Source organism: Pseudophryne corroboree, chromosome 7, assembly GCF_028390025.1.
Source record: "Pseudophryne corroboree isolate aPseCor3 chromosome 7, aPseCor3.hap2, whole genome shotgun sequence".
NCBI classification, from domain to species: Eukaryota; Metazoa; Chordata; class Amphibia; order Anura; family Myobatrachidae; genus Pseudophryne; species Pseudophryne corroboree.
The window spans coordinates 442,873,836-442,898,894 of NC_086450.1; the positions used below are offsets into that span (position 1 = coordinate 442,873,836).

At 47.4% G+C, this 25,059-nt stretch overlaps 1 protein-coding gene across 1 annotated transcript in view; it reads left to right on the forward strand.

The window, feature by feature from the left end:
* FAM83G (family with sequence similarity 83 member G) overlaps positions 1–25,059 on the forward strand; it is an 81,693-nt gene that overhangs the window by 41,194 nt on the left and 15,440 nt on the right. Inside the window, exon 2 of the mRNA XM_063934936.1 lies at positions 9,755–9,922. Within this exon, the coding sequence (XP_063791006.1) occupies positions 9,755–9,922 (168 nt within the window). The remainder of the gene's footprint in view (positions 1–9,754; positions 9,923–25,059) is intronic.

Consider the following 25,059-nt stretch of genomic DNA (forward strand, 5'->3'; position numbering starts at 1 on the left):
GAAGAGGTCATTCCTACACTGGTTAAAGCCAGGAAGGAGGTGACTGCACAACATTATCACCGCATTTGGAGAAAATATGTTGCGTGGTGTGAGGCCAGGAAGGTCCCCACGGAGGAATTTCAACTGGGTCGATTCCTGCATTTCCTACAAACAGGATTGTCTATGGGCCTCAAATTGGGGTCCATTAAGGTTCAAATTTCGGCCCTGTCGATTTTCTTCCAGAAAGAATTGGCTTCAGTTCCTGAAGTCCAGACTTTTGTTAAAGGAGTACTACATATACAGCCCCCGGTGGTGCCCCCTGTGGCTCCGTGGGACCTTAATGTAGTTTTGGATTTTCTCAAATCCCATTGGTTTGAGCCACTCAAATCGGTGGATTTGAAATATCTTACGTGGAAAGTAACCATGCTACTGGCCCTGGCTTCAGCCAGGAGAGTATCAGAATTGGCGGCTTTATCGTATAAAAGCCCATATCTGATTTTCCATTCGGACAGGGCAGAACTGCGGACGCGTCCTCATTTTCTGCCTAAGGTGGTGTCAGCGTTTCATCTGAACCAGCCTATTGTGGTGCCTGCGGCTACTAGCGATTTGGAGGATTCCAAGTTGCTGGACGTTGTCCGGGCATTGAGAATATATATTTCAAGGACGGCTGGAGTCAGAAAATCTGACTCCCTGTTTATACTATATGCACCCAACAAGCTGGGTGCTCCTGCTTCTAAGCAGACGATTGCTCGTTGGATTTGTAGCACAATTCAACTTGCACATTCTGTGGCAGGCCTGCCACAGCCTAAATCTGTCAAGGCCCATTCCACAAGGAAGGTGGGCTCATCCTGGGCGGCTGCCCGAGGGGTCTCGGCATTGCAACTCTGCCGAGCAGCTACGTGGTCGGGGGAGAACACGTTTGTAAAATTCTACAAATTTGATACCCTGGCTAAAGAGGACCTGGAGTTCTCTCATTCGGTGCTGCAGAGTCATCCGCACTCTCCCGCCCGTTTGGGAGCTTTGGTATAATCCCCATGGTCCTGACGGAGTCCCCAGCATCCACTAGGACGTCAGAGAAAATAAGATTTTACTTACCGATAAATCTATTTCTCGTAGTCCGTAGTGGATGCTGGGCGCCCTTCCCAAGTGCGGATTGTCTGCAATACTTGTACATAGTTATTGTTACAAAAAAATCGGGTTGTTATTGTTGTGAGCCGTCTGTTCAGAGGCTCCTACGTTTGTCATACTGTTAACTGGGTTCAGATCACAAGTTGTACGGTGTGATTGGTGTGGCTGGTATGAGTCTTACCCGGGATTCAAAATCCTTCCTTATTGTGTACGCTCGTCCGGGCACAGTATCCTAACTGAGGCTTGGAGGAGGGTCATAGGGGGAGGAGCCAGTGCACACCACCTGATCCTAAAGCTTTATTTTTGTGCCCTGTCTCCTGCGGAGCCGCTAATCCCCATGGTCCTGACGGAGTCCCCAGCATCCACTACGGACTACGAGAAATAGATTTATCGGTAAGTAAAATCTTATTTTTTCTTACTTTAATAATCTTCAACTGTACCAAACCCATCAGTCTTCTGCCACCTGATACTTATTCCAGTGTCATCTGCTGATGTAACTATGTTTATTTACCCTGTACTTGTCCTACATTGTCATCAACTGTAAGTTGCTGTTTTCCTGTTTTGATTATCTGTTTATGTACTCTGTAATTGGGCGCTGCGGAACCCTTGTGGCGCCAATAAATAAACGATAATAATAAGATGGCTGCTATCACGCTACTGATTGCAGTAATTTTCTAACTATACAGACTTCAGTCATGTTGAAGGCGATTTGGTGGGTATGGGACTTGGGGTCAACAGTGTCTAGGTCGACACCCATTAGGTCGACAGTGGCTAGGTCGACACTAGAATTAGGTCGACTCGGCCATTAGGTCGACATGAGTTTTTCATGTGATTTTTTTTTTTTTGTGTCGTTTTCTTCGTAGTGTGACCGGGAACCCAAATTAGTGCACCGTGTCCCCTCGCAAGGCTCGCTTCATTCGCTGCGCTCTGCACAGGTTACCGTTTCCAATCGTAGTCCACGTGGATCGTAAAGTATGAAAAAGTTCAAAAAAAGTAAAAAACTCATGTTGACCTTGTTCATGTCGACCTATTCACTGTCGACCTAAGTGGTGTCGACCCAGAGTCCGGATATCGATTGGGCCAGGCGGGCTGTATAGCTAGCTGGGCCTTGTCCAAATGATAGAGTGTTGGTGTCACTCAGCCAGCTCGTGGAACGTTTCAAAAATCAGGGCAAAAGTGTGTCCTACTCCAGTGTAGCATTCCCCTCCAGCAGGGGGTCTTTCAGGGGGAATATTACAGTTTAAAAATTCATGTTATCCAGTAAACTGGGATATAATAATGAGTTTTTGAGCATTCCTTGGTGACCATCTATGTTATGTATATAGTGCGCTGTACCATTGTGTGTTTTCCCCACAGCGTGTGACTCACGGGGTGACACAAGGTCCCTGGGTGCTTTGATCTTCTGTAGTGTTCTCATAGAGGAGTTTATAGGGGCCACACAGTAACCCAGATCAGCACAGCACAGGCTACTTACTATGGCAGGGGAACAGCATCAAGTAGAGCTGCACTGAGTCTGCATTCTCCATTCACTACGTGATGTCATATTTGTGTCATTGTAGTTTTGAAATGTGTGTGTGTGGGGGGGGGGGGGGGGGGGGCGGCACATCTAGGCGTTTAGAATGGGGGACATAAAGCTATTACACCTGGTGCAGAGGACTAGAATGGGGGGACGTAAAGATATTATACCTGGTGCAGGACTAGAATGGGGGTATACCGATATTATACCGGACGCAGCACTAGAATGGAGGACATAAAGCTATTACACCTAGTGCAGAGGACTAGAATGGGGGGACGTAAAGCTATTATATCGGGCGCAGGGCTAGAATCAGGGGACATGAAGATATTATACCTGGTGCAGGACTAGAATGGTGAGACATAAAGATATTATACTGGGGCGCAGCACTAGAATGGGGAACATAAAGATATTATACCTGGTGCAGGACTAGAATCGGGGGACATAAAGATAATATACCTGGTGCAGGACTACAATGGGGTGACATAAAGATAATGTACCTGGTGCAGGACTAGAATGTGGAGACATAAAGATATTATACCGTGCGCAGGACTACAATGGGGGGAAATAAAGATATTATACCTGGAGCAGGACTAGAATAGGGGGACATAAAGATATTATACCGGGGCGCAGCACTAGAATGGGGAACATGAAGATATTATACCTGGTGCAGGACTAGAATGGGGAGACATAAAGATATTATACCTGGTGCAGGACTAGAATGGGGAGACCTAAAGATATTCTACCTGGTGCAGGACTAGAATCGGGGGACATAAAGATATTATACCGGGGCGCAGCACTAGAATGGGGAACATGAAGATATTATACCTGGTGCAGGACTAGAATGGGGAGACATAAAGATATTATACCTGGTGCAGGACTAGAATGGGGAACATAAAGATATTATACCTGGCGCAGGACTACAATGGGGGGACATAAAGATATACCTGGAGCAGGACTAGAATCGGGGGACATAAAGATATTATACCGGGGCGCAGCACTAGAATGGGGAACATAAAGATATTATACCTGGTGCAGAGGACTAGAATGGGGAGACATAAAGATAATATACCTGGTGCAGGACTAGAATGGGGGGAGACATAAAGATATTATACCGGACACAGGACTAGAATAGGGGGACATAAAGATATTATACCGGGGCGCAGCACTAGAATGGGGAACATAAAGATATTATACCTGGTGCAGAGGACTAGAATGGGGAGACATAAAGATACACCTGGTGCAGGACTAGTATAGGGGGACATAAAGATATTATACCGGACGCAGGACTAGAATGGGGAACATAAAGATATTATACCTGGTGCAGAGGACTAGAATGGGGAGACATAAAGATATTATAACGGACGAAGGACTAGAATGGGGAGACATAAAGATATTATACCTGGCATAGGACTAGAATGGGGAGACAGAAAGATACACCTGGAGCAGGACTAGAATAGGGGGACATAAAGATATTATACCGGACGCAGGATTAGGATGGGGAGACATAAAGATATTATACCGTGCGCAGGACTAGAATCAGGGGACATAAAGATATTATACTGGGCGCAGGGCTAGAATCGGGGGACATAGAGATATTATACTGGGCGCAGGGCTAGAATCAGGGGACATAAAGATATTATACCGTGCGCAGGACTAGAATCAGGGGACATAAAGATAATATACTGGGCGCAGGGCTAGAATCGGGGGACATAAAGATATTATACCTGGTGCAGAGGACTAGAATGGGGGAACGTAAAGATATTATATCGGGCGCAGGACTAGAATGGGGGACATAAAGATATAATACCTGGTGCAGAGGACTAAAATGGGGGGACAGAAAGATATTATACCTGGTGCAGGACTAGAATGGTGAGACATAAAGATATTATACTGGGGCGCAGCACTAGAATGGGGAACATAAAGATATTATACCTGGAGCAGGACTCGAATAGGGGGACATAAAGATATTATACCGGGGCGCAGCACTAGAATGGGGAACATAGATATTATACCTGGTGCAGGACTAGAATGGGGAACATAAAGATATTATACCTGGTGCAGGACTAGAATGGGGAACATAAAGATATTATACTGGGGCGCAGCACTTGAATGGGGAACATAAAGATATTATACTGGGGCGCAGCACTTGAATGGGGAACATAAAGATATTATACCTGGCGCAGGACTACAATGGGGGGACATAAAGATAATATACCTGGAGCAGGACTAGAATCGGGGGACATAAAGATATTATACCGGGGTGCAGCACTAGAATGGGGAACATAAAGATATTATACCTGGTGCAGGACTAGAATCGGGGGACATAAAGATAATATACCTGGTGCAGGACTACAATGGGGTGACATAAAGATAATGTACCTGGTGCAGGACTAGAATGTGGAGACATAAAGATATTATACCGTGCGCAGGACTACAATGGGGGGAAATAAAGATATTATACCTGGAGCAGGACTAGAATAGGGGGACATAAAGATATTATACCGGGGCGCAGCACTAGAATGGGGAACATGAAGATATTATACCTGGTGCAGGACTAGAATGGGGAGACATAAAGATATTCTACCTGGTGCAGGACTAGAATCGGGGGACATAAAGATATTATACCGGGGCGCAGCACTAGAATGGGGAACATGAAGATATTATACCTGGTGCAGGACTAGAATGGGGAGACATAAAGATAATATACCTGGTGCAGGACTAGAATGGTGAGACATAAAGATATTATACCTGGTGCAGGACTAGAATGGGGAACATAAAGATATTATACCTGGCGCAGGACTACAATGGGGGGACATAAAGATATACCTGGAGCAGGACTAGAATCGGGGGACATAAAGATATTATACCGGGGCGCAGCACTAGAATGGGGAACATTAAAGATATTATACCTGGTGCAGAGGACTAGAATGGGGAGACATAAAGATAATATACCTGGTGCAGGACTAGAATGGGGGGAGACATAAAGATATTATACCGGACACAGGACTAGAATAGGGGGACATAAAGATATTATACCGGGGCGCAGCACTAGAATGGGGAACATAAAGATATTATACCTGGTGCAGAGGACTAGAATGGGGAGACATAAAGATATTATAACGGACGAAGGACTAGAATGGGGAGACATAAAGATATTATACCTGGCATAGGACTAGAATGGGGAGACAGAAAGATACACCTGGAGCAGGACTAGAATAGGGGGACATAAAGATATTATACCGGACGCAGGATTAGGATGGGGAGACATAAAGATATTATACCGTGCGCAGGACTAGAATCAGGGGACATAAAGATATTATACTGGGCGCAGGGCTAGAATCGGGGGACATAGAGATATTATACTGGGCGCAGGGCTAGAATCAGGGGACATAAAGATATTATACCGTGCGCAGGACTAGAATCAGGGGACATAAAGATAATATACTGGGCGCAGGGCTAGAATCGGGGGACATAAAGATATTATACCTGGTGCAGAGGACTAGAATGGGGGAACGTAAAGATATTATATCGGGCGCATGACTAGAATGGGGGACATAAAGATATAATACCTGGTGCAGAGGACTAAAATGGGGGGACAGAAAGATATTATACCTGGTGCAGGACTAGAATGGTGAGACATAAAGATATTATACTGGGGCGCAGCACTAGAATGGGGAACATAAAGATATTATACCTGGTGCAGGACTAGAATGGGGTGACATAAAGATAATGTACCTGGTACAGGACTAGAATGTGGAGACATAAAGATATTATATCGTGCGCAGGACTACAATGGGGGGAAATAAAGATATTATACCTGGAGCAGGACTCGAATAGGGGGACATAAAGATATTATACCGGGGCGCAGCACTAGAATGGGGAACATAGATATTATACCTGGTGCAGGACTAGAATGGGGAACATAAAGATATTATACTGGGGCGCAGCACTTGAATGGGGAACATAAAGATATTATACCTGGCGCAGGACTACAATGGGGGGACATAAAGATAATATACCTGGAGCAGGACTAGAATCGGGGGACATAAAGATATTATACCGGGGTGCAGCACTAGAATGGGGAACATAAAGATATTATACCTGGTGCAGAGGACTAGAATGGGGGGACATAAAGATATTATAATGGACGCAGGACTAGAATGGGGAGACAGGAAGATATTATACCTGGCGCAGGACTAGAATGGGGAGACATAAAGATATTATACCGGGGCGCAGCACTAGAATGGGGAACATAATGATATTATACCGGACGCAGGATTAGGATGGGGAGACATAAAGATATTATACCGTGCGCAGGACTAGAATCAGGGGACATAAAGATAATATACTGGGCGCAGGGCTAGAATCAGGGGACATAAAGATAATATACTGGGTGCAGGTCTAGAATCAGGGGACATAAAGATATTATACTGGGCGCAGGGCTAGAATCGGGGGACATAAAGATATTATACTGGGCGCAGGGCTAGAATCAGGGGACATAAAGATATTATACTGGGCGCAGGGCTAGAATCAGGGGACATAAAAATATTATACCTGGTGCAGGACTAGAATGGGGGGACATAAAGATATTATACCTGGTGCAGGACTAGAATGGGGAGACATAAAGATATTATAACGGACGCAGGACTAGAATGGGGAGACATGAAGATATTATACCTGGCGCAGGACTAGAATGGGGAGACATAAAGATATTATACCGGGGCGCAGCACTAGAATGGGGAACATAATGATATTATACCGGACGCAGGATTAGGATGGGGAGACATATAGATATTATACCGTGCGCAGGACTAGAATCAGGGGACATAAAGATAATATACTGGGCGCAGGGCTAGAATCAGGGGACATAAAGATAATATACTGGGTGCAGGGCTAGAATCAGGGGACATAAAGATATTATACTGGGTGCAGGGCTAGAATCAGGGGACATAAAGATATTATACTGGGCGCAGGGCTAGAATCAGGGGACATAAAGATATTATACTGGGCGCAGGGCTAGAATCAGGGGACATAAAGATATTATACCTGGTGCAGCACTAGAATGGTGAGACATAATGATATTATACCTGGTGCTGGACTAGAATGGGGAGACATAATGATATTATACCTGGTGCAGGACTAGAATGGGGGACATAAAGATATTATACCTGGTGCAGGACTAGAATGGGGAGACATAAAGATATTATACCTGGTGCAGGACTAGAATGGGGAACATAAAGATATTATACCTGGTGCAGAGGACTAGAATGGGGAGACATGAAGATATTATAACGGACGCAGGACTAGAATGGGGAGACATGAAGATATTATACCTGGCGCAGGACTAGAATGGGGAGACATAAAGATATTATACCGGGGCGCAGCACTAGAATGGGGAACATAATGATATTATACCGGACGCAGGATTAGGATGGGGAGACATATAGATATTATACCGTGCGCAGGACTAGAATCAGGGGACATAAAGATAATATACTGGGCGCAGGGCTAGAATCAGGGGACATAAAGATAATATACTGGGTGCAGGGCTAGAATCAGGGGACATAAAGATATTATACTGGGTGCAGGGCTAGAATCAGGGGACATAAAGATATTATACTGGGCGCAGGGCTAGAATCAGGGGACATAAAGATATTATACTGGGCGCAGGGCTAGAATCAGGGGACATAAAGATATTATACCTGGTGCAGCACTAGAATGGTGAGACATAATGATATTATACCTGGTGCTGGACTAGAATGGGGAGACATAATGATATTATACCTGGTGCAGGACTAGAATGGGGGACATAAAGATATTATACCTGGTGCAGGACTAGAATGGGGAGACATAAAGATATTATACCTGGTGCAGGACTAGAATAGGGAGACATAAAGATATTATACCTGGTGCAGCACTAGAATGGGAGACATAAAGATATTATACCTGGTGCAGGACTAGAATGGGGGACATAAAGATATTATACCTGGTGCAGGACTAGAATGGGGAGACATAAAGATATTATACCTGGTGCAGGACTAGAATGGGGAGATATTATACCTGGTGCAGGACTAGAATAGGGAGACATATAGATATTATACCTGGTGCAGCACTAGAATGGGAGACATAAAGATATTATACCTGGTGCAGGACTAGAATGGGGGACATAAAGATATTATACCTGGTGCAGGACTAGAATGGGGAGACATAAAGATATTATACCTGGTGCAGGACTAGAATGGGGAGATATTATACCTGGTGCAGGACTAGAATGGGAGACATAAAGATATTATACCTGGTGCAGGACTAGAATGGGAGACATAAAGATATTATACCTGGTGCAGGACTAGAATCGGGGGACATAAAGATATTATACTGGGCGCAGGGCTAGAATCAGGGGACATAAAGATATTATACCTGGTGCAGGACTAGAATGGGGGGACATAAAGATATTATACCTGGTGCAGGACTAGAATGGGGAACATAATGATATTATACCTGGTGCAGGACTAGAATCGGGGGACATAAAGATATTATACCTGGTGCAGGACTAGAATGGGGAACATAATGATATTATACCTGGTGCAGGACTAGAATCGGGGGACATAAAGATATTATACTGGGCGCAGGGCTAGAATCAGGGGACAAAGATATTATACCTGGTGCAGGACTAGAATGGGGAGACATAAAGATATTATACCTGGTGCAGGACTAGAATGGGGGGGACATAAGATATTATACTGGGCGCAGGGCTAGAATCAGGGGACATAAAGATATTATACCTGGTGCAGGACTAGAATGGGGGGGACATAAAGATATTATACCTGGTGCAGGACTAGAATGGGGGGGACATAAAGATATTATACCTGGTGCAGGACTAGAATGGGGGGGACATAAAGATATTATACCTGGTGCAGGACTAGAATGGGGGGGACATAAAGATATTATACCTGGTGCAGGACTAGAATGGGGGGGACATCAAGATAATATACCTGGTGCAGGACTAGAATCAGGGGACATAAAGATATTATACCTGGTGCAGGACTCTCTGAAGGTCTCTATGAAACCAGTGTTGCAGTTTTTCCGTAGTTCCCAGTATAACGTCCATGTTCTTTTCTCCCCTCCCCCCAGGTGATTGCTGTTGTAATGGACGTTTTCACCGATGTGGACATATTTAAGGACATGTTAGAAGCTGGCTTCAAGAGGAAGGCCGGGGTCTACCTCATTCTTAATGAGTCCGATGTGAAGTATTTCCTACAGATGTGTGAGAAGGCTCAGATGCACAAAGGTCACCTCAAGGTGAGTGAGATGCGGTCTAGCAATGTGTCAGATTCCGGGATCTGCATGGTCTGAAACTAAGGGGGAGATTTTAAAAACTTGGAGATAGAGAACGTATCAACCAGTGGGGTGGAATTAAATTCCCAGAGCGGCGATATAGCTCCCGCCTGAAGTGCCTTGAGCTATTCAGTTGGTTGTGCGGTAAAACCCACGGCTAGCGATTTCTGCTCACACTCACCTGAGGGTGAGTGTGAGTAGAAATCTGACCTAAATAGTGCCCTGGGGTTATCTATGGTGTTACCACGTATGCTAACAGCATCTCGCGCCTGGCACGTAAGTCAGTAAACGCTGATTACCTCAACTAAACGCAGGACATTAGTCTCGGTAAACGGCTTCTCCTGACTTCAAGTACTGGGCACAGTGCTGTCAGCTGAATAGCTCCGGCCACTTAACCTGGGAGAGTGACATCCCCGCACTGGGAATTAAATTCCCCCCAATCAGCCCCTACCTGCCATGTTACAGGCAGTGAGGTAAAGGCATGGGGGAGAAGTGATATCGGCGCACGTTATGTGCACTGATGCTTCTTCTCCCCCTTGTGTGACCGCAGTAATTCCTGTCAGTAATTGCCCCTTTAAAAAAACATCACAGTACGGCCGTATCCCGCATGGCCGCCCAACTCGGGCGTCATTACCTCCGTCCCTTGGTGTCTCCTGCACATAATCCTATTCGTCTTTCTGGGGTTACCTAAATCCTATCCGGTAACTGTGGGCCTGATAACTAGCAGAGCCAGCAGCCCTCCTAGGTCTGACATGCAGAGTGCAGGAAGTTCTAAGAGGAACCTGAGTTCTAGAGGCTGAAGCAGAGGCACACATACCGCGCACATTCTGCTATCTGAGAGAAGTGCGTTGACCTCGCAATTTGGCTCCGCAGACTAGACACAAACTGAAGCTGGGGGGGGGGAGTAAAAACAATCATTGCACACAGATCTGACTCGCTAGTGCTGCCATCAATGCGTCACTGGCTTATAATGTCCAGCAGGACGGCGCTGACACCCGCTCGCCACCGCTACCAGGGCAGGGCACCACAATCTGCACTGCAGCCGGTGGAGTCATTTCCAGAAAACGGCCAGGACTGGAGACCGTCGGCTGCATAAATGTGTGCAGATGAGCCACTCTGCACTTTAATAACCGTATATCAATGGATGACGTGTGCTGCGTTAGCTGCTATATGCAAAAGACATAAAATCACTCTGCAAGAGGATTATTAGTTAGACAGGAAATCGCATTTAACAGGTGCGTGCATGCCAGGATTACAGATTAATCTCCCTTTGTAACAGAGCGGACCTACCTACCCAACACCCTGGTATCTGCTTTTCCTCTGTTTGTAGGTGTCAGCAGTCTCCTGAGCACCCACGGGCGCCTCCCTGCCTCTGGGGTGTGCTTGTGAGGACATGTGAGTGAGCAGTGCATTTAGCCTCTGCGCTGCTTACCACATTGCCGACAAGGAAGCTGTAAGGGGGAGCCAGCTCATGGCTGCAGGGGTCAATTCTCTCACCGTGCACACCCCTATTGTTTCACCCATTATTTCTGGGACATTTGGGTGTATAGAAGATATTTGCAATAAAGGACACAATGCAGGATAGACATAAGTAATTGTAATTACCGAGATAGGTGTGACACATGAATAGAACCAGTTTGTTAATGGGGCTCTGTGTACAATGCATGGGTAGATGACTCTCATTGTGACACCTCGTCATCCTGTTGGAAATTAGGTTTGTTTTATTTGCACTGAGGGTTCCCACTTTCCTGCAGTGGAGAGTCTGTGAGGCCGTGTCTAAGGTCTGCATAAGGGTCAGCTGATGTACGTGTATAATGGGGGTCATTCCGAGTTGTTCACTTGCTAGCTACTTTTAGCAGCCGTGCAAACGCATAGTCGCCGCCCACGGGGGAGTGTATTTTCGCTTTGCAAGTGTGCGAACGCCTGTGCAGCCGAGCGTAGCAAAAACAGTTTGTGCAGTTTCAGAGTAGCCCAGGACTTACTCATCCCTTGAGATCACTTCAGTCTTTTTGGTGCCGGAATTGACGTCCGACACACGCCCTGCAAATGCCTGGACACGCCTGCGTTTTCCCAAACACTCCCAGAAAACGGTCAGTTGACACCCATAAACGCCCTTTTTCTGTCAATCTCCTTGCGTTCGGCTGTGCGAATGGAATGTTCGCTAAATCCATCGCCCAGCACCGATCCTCTTTTTGTACCCGTACGACGCACCTGCGCATTGCGGTGCATACGCATGTGCAGTTTTCGTTTTTTTTAACCTGATCGCTGCGCTGCGAAAATCGTCAGCGAGCGATCAACTCGGAATGACCCCCAATGTCTGTGGGTGACCGGACTGGAAATGGCTTTGTGGTTGCTGTTCCCGCCATATCATTGGCTGTTCGGCTGACGCTTATCTGAATTACAATAGCTTTCTTATGCGTGATATAAAATAATACAGTGGGAGCATACCCCTCTAATACTCCAGCCAGGTGTAAATTGTGGCAAAAGCCTTGATCGCCACTAGGGCTACATAAGAAAGGGCTACCGCCGGAGCCTGACCTCCAGGGGGCGCCAGCAGTGCATCTGACCAATTCATTAGGCATTGTTGGCTTGTATAGTCAGTAGGGGTACAGCAGGGCCAAAGAGGCTTTGCTGAGTCCACTAACCAAACCACTCTGCTCATGCTCAGATGTTGGCGACACACGCTCCGGGGTATGGGTGACCAGCGGTTTGTTTTCTCAGGGGCTCCCAGAGGTAAATCACGGTATTATCTGACTCTGATCATAGTAAGAATGCATCCCTTCCCTAGGATCCGGGTGCCTTATTCATGTCACTAACGCCAGGCCAATTTACAGGTAACCCCACCGTACAGCCACGGTAGCTAATTGCTCACTAAGCACCCTTGCCACCACTTTGTGCCTTAGCGACGTCACTTGTTCCTAAGGAATGACCTGGCTGAAGGTTATGTATGGGCGGCTGGTACACTGAGAGGGCAGCAGAACCACGCAGAGACATAGCACTTACTGGGTGTATCAGTAGTTCCACATCTCACAAGTGTAACGCTGTCACTGTGGCTTCTCCTGTCCCTTCAGGCTAAAGGAGTGACACAATCTAATGGGGTAATTTTAAATTTTAGACATTTTCTCATGATATAATATGTTCTGCAGACTTGCAGATCAACAAGCTTCAAAGGTAGATGGTAATCTGTTCCCTCAGACATACCAGTCTCCCATGTGAGCAGACTGCAATGAGCGGAATGTACCGGGTATAACAGTGACATGTGACTGCTGTATATGTGGAGGCTTTCAGTGTTCACTTCATTTTCTTCACTGCTTGTTTGACTGACAGACATTTGTGGTGGAGGTGGTGGCGCTAACGCTGCTCCTCACCTCTATGTGGGGAATTCAAGTGTTGTGCGCGCTGGCAGCCACTAGATGGCGCCTGACTGGGCAATTCAAGTGTTGCTCCATTTGGGCGTCCAGTGCCGCCAGCGCTGACATTACTTGTTCTGTCATTGTGACGGGCTGGCAACTAGTATCAATAACAGCCGTTTCCATTCTGCTATATAACACGTAGGGCCGGATGTAATGACGCCCCCAGTTGGCTGGAGGTGTGGGTTCCTAGCCGAAGTCTAACGTTTTATTAAAGCGGCAATCATTTACAAGGCAAAATCATGCCTTGTAAATGATTGCCGCTTTAAAAAAAAAAAGGGGGGGGGGGGGCTGAGTTTGGCCGGGAACCCACACCTCCGGCCAACTCGGTCTTCATTGCATCAGGCCCGTAGTGTTAATTATAGTATCCTGCACCTGTTACAACCCGTGCAGTTCATCTTTCCTGCCTGGGGGGATCACTCTCTGCTCTGGTTTCTAGAACACTCTGGTCTGTACACTCTCTGGGATACAGACCAGAGTGTGCTAGAAGCACCAGAGCAGAGAGCGACACCCCAGGCAGAAAAGAGGATTGTAACAGGTGCAGGGTGCTAGAGTGAACCCTATAACATGGATACGTTCAATCCCATATATCCTGCGTTGGTATGGGATCGTCTGCAGAACCCATAACACACATTATCTTCCATTTAAACGGGCTTTCATACTCTCCCAAAGCATTTTGATGAATGCAGTGTTTATTACTGGCAGGTAGTGTGCTGTGCCTTATTATTTTGTGTTTCTCTTTTAATCTTGCCTTTTGGTAAGTTCCTGAATAATGTACAGTATGTAGCCATGGGTAAATGCTATCAGTAGGTCTGTGATATAAGGAAATATGTATCTCAGTAAAAGAAAAATACTGGGTTGTCAGGGTGACGACTCAATGCACTTGGAAGTTCCCAAACTCCGGTGGATCTGGCTGACATCTGTGCACCGCCCTCTCGCCTGATTACACCAAGGCCACCGCATTCCATTACGTGGGAGAGGTAGCCGGAGCGACAGCTGGTGCGCAGGGGCTGATAAGCAGGACATGCATGAAAGCTGACGTATGGGCGGAAGCGCAACAGGCATCTCACTGCAAACCAATCCGCTATGGACTAGAGAAATGCCTTAATCACATTAGTCGCTCACTTCACCCGCCTGGCCGGCCGAATGCCAGATTCGCACAAAAGTGCTGGTTACCCTATGGGGCAGCGAGATCAGGCTGCCGTACATTCACCCGGAATTGAATTACCTTCCTTAATCTCCATAATAAATGAAAACTGCATTTAATTAAAGAAACACTTAACTGTAATAACATGTTAACCGGCATTTCACACTAGGGACGGGACACGATTACAGAAAAACTATCGATTGTTCGTGACTTTTACGTGGGTTTTCCACAGTTGATAGTGCGGGTTACTGTCTGTTTATTAGCAATATCAGGGCGGCCGCCCATTATTGAGGTACTGCAGTGAGTGGGATGCACAGGCAGAAGGGCACTCTTATTATTGTCATGTCTGAGCCTTTGGGTGTATCAAACCCTCTAAAGAGCTGACGAGTGTGTAAGTTGCCCGTAGCAACTGTTCAGATTCTACCTATCATTTTATTGAATGTACTTGATTAGTGTCACTGCTCAACTGGGAGGTGAAACTGACCTGACGCTGTTGATTGGTCAGGTAGGCTAAGTGACAGTGTGATGATGCCTCATACAGGCTGCCCCTTCCCCGCCACCAAGTTCAGCACGATGGTGAGGCGAGGAGGAGCGGAACGATCGAGCAGCCATCCGCAAAGTAGGGGTGGTCGTCGACCGTCAATGTTTTACAATCATCGATGGTCTATGCCCAATGTAGAATACTTTTACCATTGATGGGGGGAGAACCAGATGGTTTCTCACCATCAATGGTACAGAAGCACCAAATTCTTTCTTTATTTTTTTTCAAAGGTGGCGGCCTGTGGAGCTTAGCTCCGCCCCCTTAAGCACTGATTGGGTCACTGAGTCCCTGGGCTCTGATTGGCCCACAACCTTTTGAATGGTAAAGCAGGAGTAAGTATTGGTTGGTGAAACCATTGATGGTTCCCTTGCAGATGGTTTCGCACCACTGATGTTAAACATCAATGTTACCATCGATGGTGACTAGCGATGGGTAACCCACGATGGCCTTCCCTATCACAAAGTGACTCCGATGTTTCTGTTTTGTTTTTTAGAATAAAAATTAATAGTTTTTTGTTTTTTTTTAATAGTAAAGTTTTCCCAATTTCCATCCTCTTCTACACAAGTGTCACAAGGTATTACAAACAGATCCGACCATAAAACCAGAGGGACCTGGGGGTCGCAGGTGAGGGTTCGGAGGCTGACTTGCTTCCCACCACTGACCTAAATGCTGCCACTTCTTGTGAGTGTACAGCCCTGCTGTGATTTTACTTCAGTGTATTTATTATTTTACACAAAACGGCAACTAAATTCCCTCAGTCAGTAATCTATGTTTCTCTATCGTCCTAAGTGGATGCTGGGGTTCCTGAAAGGACCATGGGGAATAGCGGCTCCGCAGGAGACAGGGCACAAAAGTAAAGCTTTTACAGGTCAGGTGGTGTGTACTGGCTCCTCCCCCTATGACCCTCCTCCAGACTCCAGTTAGATTTTTGTGCCCGGCCGAGAAGGGTGCAATTCTAGGTGGCTCTCATAAAGAGCTGCTTAGAGAGTTTAGCTTAGGTTTTTTATTTTACAGTGATTCCTGCTGGCAACAGGATCACTGCAACGAGGGACAGAGGGGAGAAGAAGTGAACTCACCTGCGTGCAGGATGGATTGGCTTCTTGGCTACTGGACATGAAGCTCCAGAGGGACGATCACAGGTACAGCCTGGATGGTCACCGGAGCCACGCCGCCGGCCCCCTCACAGATGCTGAAGCAAGAAGAGGTCCAGAATCGGCGGCTGAAGACTCCTGCAGTCTTCTTAAGGTAGCGCACAGCACTGCAGCTGTGCGCCATTTTCCTCTCAGCACACTTCACACGGCAGTCACTGAGGGTGCAGGGCGCTGGGGGGGGGCGCCCTGGGAGGCAAATGTAAACCTTTAAAAAGGCTAAAAATACCTCACATATAGCCCCAGAGGCTATATGGAGATATTTACCCCTGCCTAAATGTACTAAATAGCGGGAGACGAGCCCGCCGGAAAAGGGGCGGGGCCTATCTCCTCAGCACACGGCGCCATTTTCTGTCACAGCTCCGCTGGTCAGGAAGGCTCCCAGGTCTCTCCCCTGCACTGCACTACAGAAACAGGGTATAACAGAGAGGGGGGGCAAAATAAATGGCAATATATTAATATAAAAGCAGCTATAAGGGAGCACTTAATCATAAGGCTATCCCTGTCATATATAGCGCTTTTTGGTGTGTGCTGGCAGACTCTCCCTCTGTCTCCCCAAAGGGCTAGTGGGTCCTGTCTTCGTATAGAGCATTCCCTGTGTGTCTGCTGTGTGTCGGTACGTGTGTGTCGACATATATGAGGACGTTATTGGTGTGGAGGCGGAGCAATTGCCAAATATGAGGATGTCACCTTCTAGGGGGTCGACACCAGAATGGATGCCTTATTTGTGGAATTACGGGATAGCGTCAACTCGCTTAAGCAGTCGTTTGCCGACATGAGGCGGCCGGACACTCACTTAGTGCCTGTCCAGGCGCCTCAAACACCGTCAGGGGCTGTAAAACGCCCCTTGCCTCAGTCGGTCGACACAGACCCAGACACAGGCACTGATTCCGGTAGTGAAGGTGACGAATCAACCGTATTTTCCAAAAGGGCCACACGTTATATGATTTTGGCAATAAAGGAGATGTTACATTTAGCTGATACTACAGGTACCACTAAACAGGGTATTATGTGGGGTGTGAAAAAACTACCAGTAGTTTTTACCGAATCAGAAGAATTAAATGACGTGTGTGATGAAGCGTGGGGTGCCCCGATAAAAAACTGCTAATTTCAAAGAAGTTATTGGCTTTATACCCTTTCCCGCTAGAGGTTAGGGAGCGCTGGGAAACACCTCCTAGGGTGGACAAAGCGCTAACACGCTTATCAAAACAAGTGGCGTTACCCTCTCCTGAGACGGCCGCACTTAAAGATCCATCAGATAGGAGGATGGAAAATATCCAAAAAGGTATATACACACATGCAGGTGTTATACTACGACCAGCTATTGCGACTGCCTGGATGTGCAGTGCTGGGGTAGTTTGGTCAGAGTCCCTGATCGAAAATATTGATACCCTGGACAGGGACAATATTTTACTGTCGTTAGAACAAATAAAGGATGCATTTCTTTATATGCGTGATGCACAGAGAGATATCTGCACACTGGCATCACGGGTAAGTGCTATGTCCATTTCGGCCAGAAGAGCTTTATGGACACGACAGTGGACAGGCGATGCGTAGAGGAGTTATTTGGGGTCGGTCTATCGGATTTGGTGGCCACGGCTACGGCCGGGAAATCCACCTTTCTACCTCAAGTCACTCCCCAACAGAAAAAGGCACCGACCTTTCAACCGCAGCCTTTTCGTTCCTTTAAAAATAAGAGAGCAAAGGGCTATTCATATCTGCCACGAGGCAGAGGACGAGGGAAGAGACAGCAACAGGCAGCTCCTTCCCAGGAACAGAAGCCCTCCCCGGCTTCTACAAAAGCCTCAGCATGACGCTGGGGCTTCGCAAGCGGACTCGGGGGCGGTAGGCGGTCGTCTCAAGAATTACAGCGCGCAGTGGGCTCACTCGCAGGTAAATCCCTGGATCCTGCAGATAATATCTCAGGGGTACAGGTTGAAATTAGAGACAGAGCCACCTCGCCGTTTCCTGAAGTCTGCTTTACCAACGTCCCCCTCAGAAAGGGAGACGGTTTTGGAAGCCATTCACAAGCTGTATTCTCAGCAGGTGATAGTCAAGGTACCTCTTCTACAACAAGGGAAGGGGTATTATTCCACTCTTTTTGTGGTACCGAAGCCGGATGGCTCGGTAAGGCCTATTCTAAATCTGAAGTCCTTGAACCTGTACATAAAGAAGTTCAAGTTCAAGATGGAGTCACTCAGAGCAGTGATAAGCGAACCTGGAAGAAGGGGACTTTATGGTATCCTTGGACATCAAGGATGCGTATCTCCACGTTCCAATTACCCCTCACACCAGGGGTACCTCAGGTTCGTTGTACAAAACTGTCACTATCAGTTTCAGACGCTGCCGTTTGGTTTGTCCACGGCACCTCGGGTCTTTACAAAGGTAATGGCCGAGATAATATTTCTTCTTCGAAGAAAAGGCGTATTAATTATCCCATACTTGGACGATCTCCTAATAAGGGCAAGGTCCAGAGAACAGCTAGAGATGGGTTTAGCACTATCTCAAGAGGTGCTAAAGCAGCACGGATGGATTCTGAATATTCCAAAATCCCAATTAATGCCGACAACTCGTCTGCTGTTCCTGGGGATGATTCTGGACACAGTTCAGAAAAGGTTTTTCTTCCCGAAGAAAAAGCCAAGGAGTTATCTGACCTGGTCAGGAACCTCCTAAAACCAGGAAAGGTGTCTGTACATCAATGCACAAGAGTCCTGGGAAAAAATGGTAGCTTCTTACGAAGCAATCCCTTTCGGCAGATTCCATGCAAAGGGATCTGTTGGACAAATGGTCAGGGTCGCATCTTCAGATGCACCTGCGGATAACCCTGTCGCCGAGGACAAGGGTATCCTTTCTGTGGTGGTTGCAGGAGGCTCATCTATTGGAGGGCCGCAGATTCGGCATGCAGGATTGGATCCTGGTGACCACGGGTGCCAGCCAGAGAGGCTGGGGAGCAGTCACACAGGGAAGAAATTTCCAGGGAGTGTGGTCGAGCCTGAAAAAGTCTCTTCACATAAGCATTCTGGAACTAAGAGCAATCTACAATGCTCTAAGCCAGGCGGAACCTCTGCTTCAAGGAAGACCGGTGTTGATCCAGTCGGACAACATCACGGCAGTCGCCCATGTAAACAGACAGGGCGGCACAAGAAGCAGGAGGGCAATGGCAGAAGCTGCCAGGATCCTTCGCTGGGCGGAGAATCACGTGATAGCACTGTCAGCAGTATTCATCCCGGGCGTGGACAACTGGGAAGCAGACTTCCTCAGCAGACACGACCTTCACCCGGGAGAGTGGAGACTTCATCCAGAAGTTTTCCACATGCTATTAAACCGTTGGGTAAAACCAATGGTGGACATGATGGCGTCTCGCCTCAACAAAACACTGGACAGGTATTGCGCCAGGTCAAGAGATCCGCAGGCAATAGCTGTGGACGCGCTGGTAACACCTTGGGTGTACCAGTCGGTATATGTGTTTCCTCCTCTGCCTCTCATACCAAAGGTATTGAGGATTATACGGCAAAGTGGAGTAAGACTAGTGGCTCCGGATTGGCCAAGAAGGACTTGGTACCCGGAACTTCAAGAGATGGTCACGGACGATCCGTGGCCTCTACTTCTGAGAAGGGACCTGCTTCAGCAGGGTACTTGTCTTTTTCAAGACTTACCGCGGCTGCGTTTGACGGCATGGCGTTGAATGCCAGATCCTAAAAGGAAAAGGCATTCCAGAAGAAGTCATTCCTACCTTGATAAAGGCAAGGAAGGAAGTCACCGCGAAGCTTTATCGCCGTATTTGGCGAAAATATGTTGCGTGGTGCGAGCAGCGGAGTGCTCCGATGGAGGAATTTCAACTGGGTCGTTTTCCTACATTTCCTGCAATCAGGATTGTCTATGGGTCTCAAATTGGGATCTATTAAGGTTCAAATTTCGGCCCTATCAATATTCTTCCAAAAAGAATTGGCCTCAGTCCCTGAGGTCCAGATTTTTATCACAGGAGTACTGCATATACAGCCTCCTGTGGTGCCTAAGGTGGCACCGTGGGATCTAAATGTAGTTTTAGATTTCCTCAAATCAAATTGGTTTGAACCACTAAAGAAGGTGGATTTGAAATATCTCACATGGAAAGTGACTATGTTACTGGCCCTGGCTTCGGCCGGGAGAGTATCTGAACTGGCGGCTTTGTTTTATAAAAGCCCTTATTTAATTTTCCATTCGACATAGGGCAGAGCTGCGGACGCGTCCGCATTTTCTCCCTAAGGTGGTATCAGCGTTTCACCTGAACCAGCCTATTGTAGTGCCTGCGGCTACAGACGACTTGAAGGACTCCAAGTTGTTGGACGTTGTCAGAGCCTTAAAAATATACATTTAAAGGACGGCTGGAGTCAGAAAATCTGACTCGCTGTTTATACTGTATGCACCCAACAAGTTGGGTGCACCTGCTTCTAAGCAGTCGATTGCTCGTTGGATTTGTAACAAAATTCAACTTGTACATTCTGTGGCAGGCCTGCCACAGCCTAAATCTGTTAAGGCCCATTCCGCAAGGAAGGTGGGCTCATCTTGGGCGGCTGCCCGAGGGGTCTCGGCATTACTACTCTGCCGAGCAGCTACGTGGTCAGGGGAGAACACGTTTGTAAATTTTTACAAATTTGATACCCTGGCAAAGGAGGACCTGGAGTTCTCTCATTCGGTGCTGCAGAGTCATCCGCACTCTCCCGCCCGTTTGGGAGCTTTGGTATAATCCCCATGGTCCTTTCAGGAACCCCAGCATCCACTTAGGACGATAGAGAAAATAAGAATTTACTTACCGATAATTCTATTTCTCGGAGTCCGTAGTGGATGCTGGGCGCCCATCCCAAGTGCGGATTATCTGCAATACTTGTACATAGTTATTGTTAACTAATTCGGGTTATTGTTTAGGAAGCCATCTTTCAGAGGCTCCTCTGTTATCATACTGTTAACTGGGTTTAGATCACAAGTTGTACGGTGTGATTGGTGTGGCTGGTATGAGTCTTACCCGGGATTCAAAATCCTCCCTTATTGTGTACGCTCGTCCGGGCACAGTACCTAACTGGAGTCTGGAGGAGGGTCATAGGGGGAGGAGCCAGTACACACCACCTGACCTGTAAAAGCTTTACTTTTGTGCCCTGTCTCCTGCGGAGCCGCTATTCCCCATGGTCCTTTCAGGAACCCCAGCATCCACTACGGACTCCGAGAAATAGAATTATCGGTAAGTAAATTCTTATTTTCTCTAACGTCCTAGTGGATGCTGGGGACTCCGTCAGGACCATGGGGATTAGCGGGCTCCGCAGGAGACAGGGCACATCTAAAAAAGCTTTTAGGTCACATGGTGTGTACTGGCTCCTCCCCCTATGACCCTCCTCCAAGCCTCAGTTAGGTTTTTGTGCCCGTCCGAGAGGGTGCAATCTAGGTGGCTCTCTTAAAGAGCTGTTTAGAAAAGTTTTTTTTTAGGTTTCTAATCAGTGATTCCTGCTGGCGACAGGATCACTGCAACGAGGGACTTAGGGGAGAGACTTGCAACTCACCTGCGTGCAGGAGGATTGAAGTTTTAGGCTACTGGACACTGAGCTCCAGAGGGAGTCGGAACACAGGTCAGCCTGGGGTTCGTCCCGGAGCCGCGCCGCCGATCCCCCTTACAGACGCTGAAGAACGGCAGAACGGAGGTCCGGAAACAGGCGGCAGAAGACTCCTCAGTCTTCATGAAGGTAGCGCACAGCACTGCAGCTGTGCGCCATTGTTGCTACACGGCTCACTGATCTCGGTCACGGAGGGTGCAGGGCGCTGCTGGGGGCGCCCTGGGCAGCAATATAGATTACCTTAGAGGCAAATAAATACATCACATATAGCCATTAAGGCTATATGTATGTATTTAACCCAGGCCAGTTTTCCTAATAACCGGGAGAAAAACCCGCCGAAAAAGGGGCGGAGCTTATTCTCCTCAGCGCCATTTTCCTGACCAGCTCCGCTGGTGAGGAAGGCTCCCACTCTCCCCTGCACTACAGAAACAGGGTTAAAGAGAAGGGGGGCATAAATTGGCGATATAATTATATATTAAGAGCGCATATATATATATATATATATATATATATATATAGAAACAACACCTTCTAGGGTTGTTATATACATTATGGCGCTTTTGGTGTGTGCTGGCAAACTCTCCCTCTGTCTCCCCAAAGGGCTAGTGGGTCCTGTCCTCTATCAGAGCATTCCCTGTGTGTGTGCAGTAGGTCGGTACGTGTGTGTCGACATGTATGAGGAAAATGTTGGTGAGGAGACGGAGAAAATTGCCTGTAATGGTGATGTCACTCTCTAGGGAGTCGACACCGGAATGGATGGCTTATTTAGGGAATTACGTGATAATGTCAACACGCTGCAAGCCGGTTGACGACATGAGACAGCCGGCGGACAAATTAGTATCGGTCCAGGCGTCTCAGACACCGTCAGGGGCTTGTAAAAACGCCCATTTACCTCAGTCGGTCGACAGACACGGACACTGACCCCAGTGTCGACGGTGAAGAAACAAACGTATTTTTCCTTTAGGGCCACAAGTTACATGTTAAGGGCAATGAAGGAGGTGTTACATATTTCTGATACCACAAGTACCACAAATAAGGGTATTTTGTAGGGTGGGAATAAACTACTTGTAGTTTTGCCTGAATCAGATAAATTAAATGAAGTGTGTGATGATACGTGGGGTTCCTCCGATAGAAAGTTATGGGCGGTATACCCTTTTCCCGCCAGAAGTAAGGGCGAGTTGGAAAACACACCTTAGGGTGGATAAGGCGCTCACACGCTTATAAAAAACATGGCGTTACCGTTTCCAGATACGGCCACCCTCAAGGAGCCAGCTGATAGGAAGCTGGAAAATATCATAACAGTATATACACACATACTGGTGTTATACTACGACCAGCAATCGCCTCAGCCTGGATGTGCAGCGCTGAGAGGGCTTGGTCGGATTTCCTGACTGAAAATTTTGATACCCTTGACAGGGACAGGATTTTATTGTCTATAGAGTATTTTAAGGATGCATTTCTATATATGCGTGATGCGCAGAGGCATATTTGCATTCTGGCATCAAGAGTAAATGTGATGTACATATCTGCCAGACGAAGACACGACAGTGGTCAGGTGAGGCAGATTCCAGACGGCATATGGAAGTATTGCCGTATAAAGGGGCGGTCCATTGGATCTGGTGGCCATGGCAACAGCTGAAAAATCCACCTTTTGTTACCCCGAGTCACATATTGGCAGAAAAGGACACAGTCTTTCAGTCTCAGTCCTTTCGTCCTCATACGGGCAGGCGGGCAAAGGCCAGTCATATCTGCCCAGGGGTAGAGGAAAGGGAAGAAGACTGCAGCAAGCAGCTCATTCCCAGGAACAGAAGCTCCTCACGGCTTCTGCCAAGTCCGCAGCATAACGCTGGGGCCGTACAAGCGGACTCAGGTGCGGTAGGGGGTCATCTCAAGAGTTTCAGCAACACTCGCAAGGGAACTCCGGGATCCTACATGTAATATCCCAGGTGTACATTGGAAATTCGAGACGTCTCCCCCTCACACAATTCACAGGCTGTATTCCCAGCAGGTGATAATCAAAGTACCCTTCTTACAACAAGGAAGGGGGTAGTATTCCACACTATATTGTGGTACTGAAGCCAACCGGCTCGGTGAGATCTGAAATATTTGAACACTTACATACAAGCGTTCAAATCAAGATGGAGTCACTCGGAGCAGTGATAGCGAACCAGGAAGTAGGGGACGATATGGTGTCACTGGATATCAGGGACGCTTACCTACAGGTCCAAATTTGCCCTTCTCACCAAGGGTACTTCAGGTTCCTGGTACAGAACTGTCACTATCGGTTCAGACGCGGCCGTTTGGATTGTCCACGGCGCCCCGGGTCTTTACCAAGGTAATGACCGGAATGATGATTTTTCTTAAAAGAAACATGGACGCTTTCCTGATAAGGGCAAGGTCCAGAGAACAGTTGGAGGTCGGAGTAGCACTATCTTAAGTAGTTCTACGACAGCACGAGGGGATTCTAAATATTCCAAAATCGCAGCTTTTTCCGACGACACGTCTACTGTTCCTAGGGATGATTCTGGACACAGTCCAGAAAAACGTGTTTCTCCCAGTGGAGAAAGCCAGGGAGTTATCCGAGCTAATCGGGATCCTCCTAAAACCAGGAAAAGTGTCAGTGCATCATTGCACAAGAGTCCTGGTAAAAATGGTGGCTTATTACGAAGCAATTCCATTCGGCAGATTTCCCGCAAGAACTCTTCAGTGGGATCTGCTGGACAAATGGTCCGGATCGCATCCTCAGATGCATCAGCGGATAACCCTATATCCAAGGACAAGGGTGTCTCTCCTGTGGTGATTACAGAGTGCTCATCTTCTAGAGGGCCGCAAATTCGGCATTCAGGATTGGATGCCGGTGACCACGGAGGCCAGCCTGAGAGGCTGGGGAACAGTCACACAGGGAAAAAATTTCCAGGGAAGTGTGATTAAGTCTGGAGAATTCTCTCCGCATAAATAAGCTTAGAGCAAATTTATAATGTTCTAAACTTAGCTAGACCTCTGCTTCAAGGTCAGCCGGTATTGATCCAGTGGGATAACATCACGGCAGTCGCCCACGTAAACAGAAAGGGCGGCACAAGAAGCAGGAGGGCAGTGACAAAACTGCAAGGATTTTTCGGTAGGCGGAAAATCATGTGATAGCACTGTCAGCAGTGTTCTTTCCGGGAGTGGACGACTGGGAAGCAGACTTCCTCAGCAGGCATGACCTCCACCCGGGAGAGTGGAAACTTCATAGGGAAGTTTTTCAACATGATTGTGGACCGTTGGCAAAGA